The sequence below is a fragment of the Panulirus ornatus genome, chromosome 5 (assembly GCF_036320965.1).
Source record: "Panulirus ornatus isolate Po-2019 chromosome 5, ASM3632096v1, whole genome shotgun sequence".
Classification (NCBI taxonomy): Eukaryota; Metazoa; Arthropoda; class Malacostraca; order Decapoda; family Palinuridae; genus Panulirus; species Panulirus ornatus.
The window spans coordinates 46,870,064-46,881,542 of record NC_092228.1 but is presented as its reverse complement, the minus strand read 5'-3'; the positions used below and the strand labels follow the sequence as shown (position 1 = coordinate 46,881,542).

General features: G+C 44.9%; 1 protein-coding gene across 2 annotated transcripts in view; it reads left to right on the top strand.

Annotated features, from left to right (window-relative positions):
- Nucleotides 1–1,056: 1,056 nt before the first annotated feature.
- Actn (alpha actinin) overlaps nucleotides 1,057–11,479 on the top strand; it is a 196,195-nt gene continuing 185,772 nt past the window's right edge. Inside the window, exon 1 of one of the 2 annotated variants that reach the window (XM_071662192.1) lies at nucleotides 1,057–1,425. In XM_071662192.1, coding sequence (XP_071518293.1) covers nucleotides 1,330–1,425 — 96 coding nt within the window. In that variant the 5' untranslated portion in view covers nucleotides 1,057–1,329. The remainder of the gene's footprint in view (nucleotides 1,426–11,479) is intronic. The other variant, XM_071662193.1, reaches the window with a different exon arrangement.

Genomic DNA, 11,479 nt, shown 5'->3' with positions numbered 1-11,479 from the left:
ACATTCAACAGTCATGCAAAATACATCTCCCCTTCACTTCATCTATGTATGTCATTACCTTCACCGATGTTCCTCATTTGTTCTGACGTTTTACTCATTCCAAAACCTTTTCTTTACTTTCGTTGAAGTTTATTGATAATACCTATCTATCTATCTATCTATCTATCTATCTATCTCTCTCTCTCTCTCTCTCTCTCTCTCTCTCTCTCTCTCTCTCTCTATATATATATATATATATATATATATATATATATATATATATATATATATATATGACCCAAAAGGCTCGTAATTTCTCCTGTGATATCAGTAAGTACGGAGCAACAAGTATTTTTCTAAGAAATAATCTGGACCACTGTGTTGTGATAAGGTTTGTGTGAGATAAGATAAGATTATCGTACATAGACGTCCCACCTTCAGAAGTACATCGTACGCCCGGCACCGTGCCTCATGATATTGTTACGAGCGGTCTTATTTTAGAACTATGTTGAGAGTCGTGGGTATAGTACTAACACTAGATGGCAGTGAAAATATTTCAACGTTTCACTGTTTATACACTGTTGATATCAGTGTAGTGTAAAAATCGAAATGAATAATGAGAGGCGTTGCGTCGGAATGTTTCGAAAACCAAAGGAAAAAAAGAATTTTATGAGTTGCCAATGATGATATATATAAATATATTTCAATAACTTTATATGTCATGTTCCTATTCAGTTCATGTTCACTGAAAGATGGCGTTGTATAAAATCCCTGTTGATGTAGAGCGTTCTATTCGATATTGAAGTATAGTCGAACATGCCTTATATGGAGGTTTGCCAAGTCCGCTTCGTGCAATCCGGTGGGAGTTGCTGATTGATCTTCACTGAAAAACTAACTGTATTTATCTAGTGGTCAGCCAGGGTAAATAGACGATAGATCTTCATACTACTATCTTATGAATGAATTGTATAATGATTTATAAGTAGAGGAGGAGTGGGGGAAAGGAGGAGGGAGAGAGAGAAAAAAAAAAATATGTATCTCCCCCCTCCCACCAATGCTATTCTAAGCGTCGTAGTCAGTGGGTACGATAAGTTGGGTGTTGGTGGTGGCAGCGGGTGGCGGGGGCGGAGTCAGTGCTGTGCCGCTCGTTCTCCTGGACCGGGTGCATCTCGCCGCTCCCCCGGTGTGTGGTGGTTTAGTGTGTGGTGTTGTGGTGGTGGTGCCTCTGCTCGTTCCCCCACCCCTCGTTCCCTGTCTCTCTCTCTCTCTATCTATCTCTGTCTCACGCGCGCGCGCACACGTGTAGCGCTCGTTGTATAAGAGCATCTCCACGTGAACCTGGAGACCGCCATGGAATACCAGAACGATCAAGAATACATGGAGCAGGAGGAAGAGTGGGAGCGCGAGGGTCTTCTCGACCCGGCCTGGGAGAAACAACAGAAAAAGGTCGGTCTTCACTGGTTTTGTATCTCTCTCTCTCTCTCTCTCTCTCTCTCTCTCTCTCTCTCTCTCTCTCTCTCTCTCTCTCTCATATCTACCACCCCGTGTTGATAACCTTATCTCCTATCACTGATATTCACCCCAGGACGGTGCCCCGTGGGGCGGGGATGGGGCGCCCCGGCTGCCTGTGCCAGACGAGGTTTAAATGGTGTTCGGCGGCGGCGGCGGTGACGGGGGGGGGGGGGGGGGAGGGGGAGGGAATCGTGGCGAACAGGATCAAAAAATGTGGGAACTTCCGCGTGCCTCCGGTGCGATGCGGGGCGCCCCGCTACCCCGACGTGCCCCACCGATGTCTCGGCCCCGAGGGATGGGCCATACTGCTAATGGTGGGCCGCATTATGGCCTCCCCCCGAGAGATGGGCCATAGTGCTAATTGTGGACCGCATTGAGGCCCTCCACGGAGGGATGGACCATTGTGCTAATTGTGGACCGCATTGAGGCCCTCCACGGAGGGATGGACCATAGTACCGATTCTGGGCTGTATCATGGCCCTGAGGGATGGGCCATATGCTAATTGTAGGCTGTATTATGACCCCCGAGGAATGAGCCATAGTGATAATTGTGGACCGCATTGTGGCCCTCCCTGGAGGGATGGACCATAGTACCGATTCTGGGCTGTATCATGGCCCTGAGGAATGGGCCATAGTGCTAATTATAGACCGCATTATGGCCCCGAGGAATGGGCCATAGTGCTAATTATAGACCGCATTATGGCCCAGAGGGATGGGCCATAGTGCTAATTGTGGACCACATCATGACCCTAAGGGATGGCCATAATTGTGGACCACATCATGGCCCTAAGGGATGGACCATGATTGTGGACCCCATCATGGCCCCCAGTGTACCCCCTGCAATATATGGGTTGGCAATGTCCATGAAGCGAGGTGTTTACTGGCTGTGTGAAACCTGAGATGGGTTCGGGGTATATATATTGGTGGCGGTTGAAGCGTGGACGAAAATAGTTTCGTTCCCGTTTCGTGGACGAAATGCTGCTTCGTGGAGGAAATGCTGTATCGTTCCCCTATTTTGTGGACGAAAATACTGTTTCGTGGACGAAAATACTGTTTCGTTGACGAAATGTTGTTTCGTTCCCCTGTTTCATGGACGAATATACTGTTTCGTTCCCGTGTTTCGTGAACATTGGCTGACCTGAAGACAACAGCATATATGACGAGTCCACATTCATTGAATATAAATGACTTTAATTTTTTTTTATATTTATTTAATCGATAAATCGCCCTAGTTGTGAAGTTCAGCCACGGTGGACACTGGTCTGAAAGCTGTGGTATGACACTGGTCTGAAAGCTGTGGTATGACACTGGTCTGAAAGCTGTGGTATGACACTGGTCTGAAAGCTGTGGTATGACTCTGGTCTGAAAGCTGTGGTATGACTCTGGTCTGAAAGCTGTGGTATGACACTGGTCTGAAAGCTGTGGTATGACACTGGTCTGAAAGCTGTGGTATGACACTGGTCTGAAAGCTGTGGTATGACACTGGTCTGAAAGCTGTGGTATGACACTGGTCTGAAAGCTGTGGTATGACACTGGTCTGAAAGCTGTGGTATGACTCTGGTCTGAAAGCTGTGGTATGACTCTGGTCTGAAAGCTGTGGTATGACACTGGTCTGAAAGCTGTGGTATGACACTGGTCTGAAAGCTGTGGTATGACACTGGTCTGAAAGCTGTGGTATGAGCTTGCTTTACGCATTTTTTTGGACGCTATGGACTGAAGGGGAAAGAGGAATTCCAGTGGGAAAGGCGAACGCGCAAGGATTTTTGGCCACAGTGGTGTCTGGTTTCGTGGTGGAGAGAGAGAGAGAGAGAGAGAGAGAGAGAGAGAGAGAGAGAGAGAGAGAGAGAGAGAGGTGTCGTAGTTTTTTGCCTTATATGGCAGCAAGTGAAAGTCACGTGTGGTTTAATTCTGGCACACACACACACACACACACACACACACACACACTGGGAAAAGGGTGTGTCGGGAGGGGGGGAGAGGATGAAGGGGGGGTTCCCACTATCCATAACTTGTGTGACTTACGACTCTCTCTCTCTCTCTCTCTCTCTCTCTCTCTCTCTCTCTCTCTCTCTCTCTCTCTCTCTCTCTCTTCAAAAGTTCATTTTTTCTTCGATATATGTTATATTTTTTTTATTTCAGTGTATTTCTATATTGTATGTCACCCAGTGATAGTGGCAGTGGCTGCACTTCGTGAACTGATAAATGTGGTGGGTACAGTGAAATCAGTCCACTGTAGTGATAAGTTTGATGGATACAGTGAAAAAGTTTTGTACATGGGTACAGTGGGAGAGTCTTGTACATGGGTGCAGTGAGAGAATCTTGTACATGGGTGCAGTGGGAGAATCTTGTACATGGCTGGAGTGAGAGAATCTTGTACGTGGGTACAGTGGGAGAGTCTTGTACATGGGTGCAGTGAGAGAATCTTGTACATGGGTGCAGTGAGAGAATCTTGTACATGGGTACAGTGGGAGAGTCTTGTACATGGGTGCAGTGAGAGAATCTTGTACATGGGTGCAGTGAGAGAATCTTGTACATGGGTGCAGTGAGAGAATCTTGTACATGGGTACAGTGAGAGAGTCTTGTACATGGGTGCAGTGAGAGAATCTTGTACATGGGTGCAGTGAGAGAATCTTGAACGTGGGTACAGTGAGAGAATCTTGTACATGGGTACAGTGAGAGAATCTTGTACATGGGTGCAGTGAGAGAATCTTGTACGTGGGTACAGTGAGAGAATCTTGTACATGGGTGCAGTGAGAGAATCTTGTACATGGGTGCAGTGAGAGAATCTTGTACATGGGTGCAGTGAGAGAATCTTGTACATGGGTACAGTGAGAGAATCTTGTACATGGGTGCAGTGAGAGAATCTTGTACATGGGTGCAGTGAGAGAATATTGTACGTGGGTACAGTGAAACTCTGTCGTAGGAATGAGCTAACTTGTAGTGAGTTCAGTAATTACATGTAGTGGGTACAGTGAAATTAATCTATTAGTAATTAGTTACCTTGTAATGTATACAGTAAGTACTTGCAGTGGGTACAGTGAAGTCAGTGTACTGTAGAAGTAATTAGTTACCTTGTAGTGGGTACAGTGAAGTCAGTGTACTGTAGAAGTAATTAGTTACCTTGTAGTGGGTACAGCGAAATTAATCTAGTAGTAATTAGTAACCTTGTAATGTATACAGTAAGTACTTGCAGTGGGTACAGTGAAGTCAGTGCACTGTAGAAGTAATTAGTTACCTTGTAGTGGGTACAGTGAAGTCAGTGTACTGTAGAAGTAATTAGTTATCTTGTAGTGGGTACAGCGAAATTAATCTAGTAGTAATTAGTTACCTTGTAATGTATACAGTAAGTACTTGCAGTGGGTACAGTGAAGTCAGTGTACTGTAGAAGTAATTAGTTACCTTGTAGTGGGTACAGTGAAGTCAGTGTACTGTAGAAGTAATTAATTACCCTGTAGTGGGTACAGTGAAGTCAGTGTACTGGAGAAGTAATTAGTTACCTTGTAATGTATACAGTAAGTACTTGCAGTGGGGACAGTGAAGTCAGTGTACTGGGGAAGTAATTAGTTACCTTGTTGTGGGTACAGTGAAATCAGTGTACTGTAGAAGTAATTAGTTACCTTGTAGTGGGTACAGTGAAATTAATCTAGTAGTAATTAGTTACCTTGTAATGTATACAGTAAGTACTTGCAGTGGGTACAGTGAAGTCAGTGTACTGTAGAAGTAATTAGTTACCTTGTAGTGGGTACAGTGGTCAGTGTACTGTAGAAATAATTAGTTACCTTGTAGTGGGTACAGTGAAGTACGTTAGTCATTGATGAAACATTATAGACATGTATATATTGTGGTGATGTGTGACATATTTTGGTCTGAAGTAAGACTGAAGAAAACTTGTACATTAATAATGATATTTGAAGGCTTGTTGAATTGGCACAAGTGTGTATACATGCCTTGTATATATATATATATATATATATATATATATATATATATATATATATATATATATATATATATATATATATATTTGCGTAGAGTTTGTGTGTGCTACATACACCGGCCAGTGGGGTAGGTGGTGGCTTGGTTACACTGGGAATATTAACCTCAGTGTGTACCCTCGGGCGAACTGGTGAATCCCTCGCCCACTGGTAGGCCTATCCCAGTGTATCCCAGCTCCCCGGGACCCGCTTACCACTGGAGCGGGATTTGGTATTTGGCTTTTTTAAGTGTCTATTGGGAGAGTGGTGGGGCTGTCCCAGTGGCTGGGGGACCACTTGAAATGTGGGTTGAATTCAGTGTGGTTTATACGCCCCCCCCCCCACTCCCTCTCTCCCTCTCCCCCCCTCCATCCCCCCTCCTCCACTAGTCTTGAGCCCGGACCCATGTTGTTTTTATTTCCCCAGTGGTGGAGTACAGTTTGTGAGGTGGACTGTAACCCACTGGTTACAGTCGCTGCAGCGGCGCATCTCGCCTGCCTCGCAACGCCGCTTTTTGGGGCGCAGGGTTGACCTTGTCTTGGCATCTGCACCAACCGGTTCGCTTGCACTGTAGATGATCTACAGTGGCCGTGCTCTGCAGTGGGAGGTGTTTGGGGGGGGGGATGGGTGCTTCTATGGCAGTATTAAGGGGGGGTGACCCAGGGGGGAGGGGGGGGTCTGGCCGTATCTAGCGGGCTTCCTACGTGTAATCGGAGCGACACGCCACTGTCTCCCCACTGGGGAGCGGAAACCTGTCCACTGGTCTTGACCCCACTGGGGCCAGGCCACTTGTTGTCCAGTTTCCGTATTCAGTGTAGCGGTTTCGAGTGTGGCAGTGTAGCATTATTTTGATCCTATGGTGTTGTATTTCTGGGGGGGTGGGGTTTTCCCAGTGGGGTGGTGGGTTTCATCACTTGTATTTCGTGGATTTACCCAGTGGGGTGGTGGGTTTCACCGGTGTTGTATTTGGGTTTTTCCCAGTGGAGTGGTGGGTTTCACCAGCATTGTATTTGGTGGATTTTCCCAGTGGAGTGGTGGGTTTCACCAGTGTTGTATTTAGTGGATTTCCCCATTGGGGTTGTGGGTTTCACTAGTTTTGTATTTAGGATTTTCCCAGTGGCTCTTTGGGATGGTGTGTTTCACAAGTTGTATTTGGTGGATTTTCCCAGTGTGATGGTCGGTTTCACCAGTGTTGTATTTGATGTATTTCTCCAGTGGTGTAATCGGCTGATATCCCCCCCTCAGTGTAATATCTGTTATTGATGACCTTTTTAGATGGGTCGTGTGTGTGTGTGTGTGTGTGTGTGTGTGTGTGTGTGTGTGTGTGTGTGTTTTCAACCTGTTGCCCCGGGTCCTAGCTATGATGTGAGCGCGCAATCCTCTCTCTCTCTCTCTCTCTCTCTCTCTCTCTCTCTCTCTCTCTCTCTCTCTCTCTCTCTCTCTCTCTCTCTCTCTCTCTCTCTCTCTATCTATCTATCTATCTATCTACCTCAGTGGAGCCATCTGTTGGACTACGTCATTACTGGTATTTGGATGGGGTAATGCCCCCCCCCCCCCGCCCCCTCCCCGGTGAGTTGTGCGCTGGGTAACGCAGCTGGGGAAGTGGTGTTCCCTGGCGTGCAATGGCGGCCTGAGGATGTGAATTAGAAATAGATATGACTCAGTTTTGATTCCAGTGGGGCCATGTTCAGTGGGTGAAAATGTTTTATGGCACAAAACAACCACAGAATCGATCTATTCAGTGGTTCCGATCGAAATTGATCTAACCAGTGGTTCGCAGTGGGTCCGATCGAAATTGATCTAACCAGTGGTTCGCAGTGGGTCCGATCGAAATTGAGCTAACCAGTGGTTCGCAGTGGTTCCGATCGAAATTGATCTAACCAGTGGTTCGCAGTGGTTCGGATCGAGTTAATGTCGGCAGTGGGTCGGCAGTGGTCCCGTTGTCTGCTCGTATATCTGACGACCAGTTTTTTCTCCCCGGTCGACTCCAGTGTGTGTCGACCTGTTTCACAGTTCGGGAGGTTCGAAGCCTCTCGAGTTATAGTAACCTCTCCGTCAGCGCCAGCAGGAGCATCCAGCCCTCCCGTACCTCCTCCAGGTTACTCTCTCTCTCTCTCTCTCTCTCTCTCTCTCTCTCTCTCTCTCTCTCTCTCTCTCTCTCTCTCTCTCTCTCTCTCTCAAGTGGGATGCGTTCATCACTATTACTCATCGCAAGACTCATCATGAGTCCACTGGGCGTGTATGACCATCGTAGGTTGGGTGTCTGAACTTGTCTCTGGTCGGTACATTCATCTCTGGTCGGTACATTTATCACTGGTCGGTACACATATTACTGGTCTTTACATTCATCACTGGTCGGTCCACTCATCACTGGTCGGTACACATATTACTGGTCTTTACATTCATCACTGGTCGGTCCACTCATCACTGGTCGGTCCACTCATCACTGGTCGGTCCACTCACCACTGGTCAGTACATTCATCACTGGTCGGTACACTCATCACTGGTCGGTACACATATTACTGGTCTTTACATTCATTACTGGTCGATCCACTCATCACTGGTCGGTACACTCATCACTGGTCGGTACACTCATCACTGGTCGGTACACTCGATCACTGGTCGGTACACTCATCAGTGGTCGGTCCACTCATCACTGGTCGGTCCACTCACCACTGGTCAGTACATTCATCACTGGTCGGTACACTCATCACTGGTCGGTACACATATTACTGGTCTTTACATTCATTACTGGTCGATCCACTCATCACTGGTCGGTACACTCATCACTGGTCGGTACACTCATCACTGGTCGGTACACTCGATCACTGGTCGGTACACTCATCAGTGGTCGGTCCACTCATCACTGGTCGGTACACATATTACTGGTCTTTACATTCATCACTGGTCGATCCACTCATCACTGGTCGGTACACTCATCACTGGTCGGTACACTCATCACTGGTCGGTACACTCATCACTGGTCGGTACACATATTACTGGTCTTTACATTCATCACTGGTCGGTCCACTCATCACTGGTCGGTCCACTCATCACTGGTCGGTCCACTCATCACTGGTCGGTCCACTCACCACTGGTCGGTACACATATTACTGGTCTTTACATTCATCACTGGTCGGTCCACTCATCACTGGTCGGTCCACTCACCACTGGTCAGTACATTCATCACTGGTCGGTACACTCATCACTGGTCGGTACACATATTACTGGTCTTTACATTCATCACTGGTCGATCCACTCATCACTGGTCGGTACACTTATCACTGGTCGGTACACATATTACTGGTCTTTACATTCATCACTGGTCGGTCCACTCATCACTTGTCGGTCCACTCACCACTGGTCGGTACACTCGATCACTGGTCGGTACACTCATCACTGGTCGGTACACATATTACTGGTCTTTACATTCATCACTGGTCGGTCCACTCATCACTGGTCGGTCCACTCATCACTGGTCGGTCCACTCATCACTGGTCGGTCCACTCACCACTGGTCAGTACATTCATCACTGGTCGGTACACTCATCACTGGTCGGTACACATATTACTGGTCTTTACATTCATCACTGGTCGGTCCACTCATCACTGGTCGGTACACTCATCACTGGTCGGTACACTCATCACTGGTCGGTACACATATTACTGGTCTTTACATTCATCACTGGTCGGTCCACTCATCACTGGTCGGTCCACTCATCACTGGTCGGTCCACTCATCACTGGTCGGTCTACTCATCACTGGTCGGTCCACTCATCACGGGTCGGTCCACTCATCACTGGTCGGTCTACTCATCACTGGTAGACCCATTCATCAGTGGTCGGTCTACTCATCATTGGTCGGTCCACTCATCACGGGTCGGTCTACTCATCACGGGTCGGTCCACTCATCACTGGTCGGTCCACTCATCACTGATCGGTCTACTCATTACTGGTCGGTCCACTCATCACTGGTCGGTCCACTCATCACTGGTCGGTCCACTCATTACTGGTCGGTCCACTCATCACTGGTCGGTCCACTCATCACTGGTTGGTCCACTCATCACTGGTCGGTCCACTCATCACTGGTCGGTCCACTCATCACTGGTAGATCCATTCATCAGTGGTCGGTCCACTCATCACTGGTCGGTCCACTCATCACGTCGGTCCACTCATCATTGGTCGGTCCACTCATCACTGGTTGGTCCACTCATCACTGGTCGGTCCACTCATCACTGGTCGGTCCACTCATCACTGGTAGATCCATTCATCAGTGGTCGGTCCACTCATCAGTGGTCGGTCCACTCATCACTGGGTGGTCCACTCATCACTGGTCGGTCCACTCATTACTGGACGGTTCACTAATCACTCGTCCGTCCACTCATCACTGGTAGACCCATTCATCAGTGGTCTGTCCACTCATCACTGGTCGGTCCACTCATCACTGGTCGGTCCACTCATCACTGGTAGACCCATTCATCAGTGGTCGGTCCACTCATCACTGGTCGGTCTACTCATCAGTGGTCGGTCCACTCATCACTGGTCGGTCCACTCATCACTGGTCGGTCCACTCATCACTGGTCGGTCCACTCATCAGTGTCTTCCCATTGTTTGCAAGGCTGCGTTCTGCCTCCAGCTTGCGTTTCCCAGGACAGTTGTGAGGGACGTAGCCGGTGGTGTGGCTGACCTGGACGCCATCACGGGGTGAACCCGCGTTGGTTCGAATCCCGGGCGCAGGAGTCTGTCCGCACTCAACCCAGCTCTTCATCCTCACATAGGAACTGGTTTTACAGCCTGTATTACTGGCTTAGGCTTATTGTGTGTGTGTGTATATATATATATATATATATATATATATATATATATATATATATATATATATATATATATATATATATTATATATACGCGGGCGAGGGAGGAGGTGAGGCATCTTTCTTACCTTTGGCACTAAATCCTAAAGGAACAGCAACCTTGGCGTTTTAAAAACGGAAATAAGTATATAAAGTGTTTATTATTATTATTATTATTATTATTATTATTATTATTATTATTATTATTATTATTATTATTATAAATATCATTAGTAGTATAATAAGTATGATAATGATGATAATAATAATAATTACTATAATGATAATAATGATGGTAGTAATTATCATTATTTTAATTTATTATTATTGCTATAATAATAATAATAATAATAATAATAATAATAATAATAATAATAATGTTAATAATAATAATAATAATAATAATGATAATAATGATGATAATAATAGTAATAGTAATGATTATTATTATTATTATTATTATTATTATTATTATTATTATTATTTAGTTATTATAAATGTTATTATTATTATTATTATTATTATTATTATTATTATTATTATGATTCTTATTATTATTGCTATTATGATAATAATGATAATGATAGTAATAATAATAATTATTATTATTATTATTTCTTGGAAGGGGATGAATGATGATTAAAAATAAGACTTTCCAAAATAGTAATTAAAGTAGATTATTAATTACAGCAAGTCATTATTGAACTTTCACTATTTGTATGTGGACCAAATGTATCTTTAGAAAGTCATTAGAAGTTTGAATTAGAAGATTTACCAATGCAGTATGTACATGTATGTGTATGTGTGTGTATATGTTCATATGTATATGTGCATATGTGGGTGTTTATTTACATATATGTGTATATGAGTGGATGGGTCATTCTTTGTCTGTTTTCTGGCGCTACCTTACTGATGCGGGAAATAGCAATTAAGTACAATAATGATAATGATAATATATATATATATATATATATATATATATATATATATATATATATATATATATATATATATATATATATGTATATATATATATATATATATATATATATATATATATATATATATATATATTTTTTTTTTTTTTTTTTTTTTTTTTTTTATACTTTGTCGCTGTCTCCCGCGTTTGCGAGGTAGCGCAAGGAAACAGACGAAAGAAATGCCC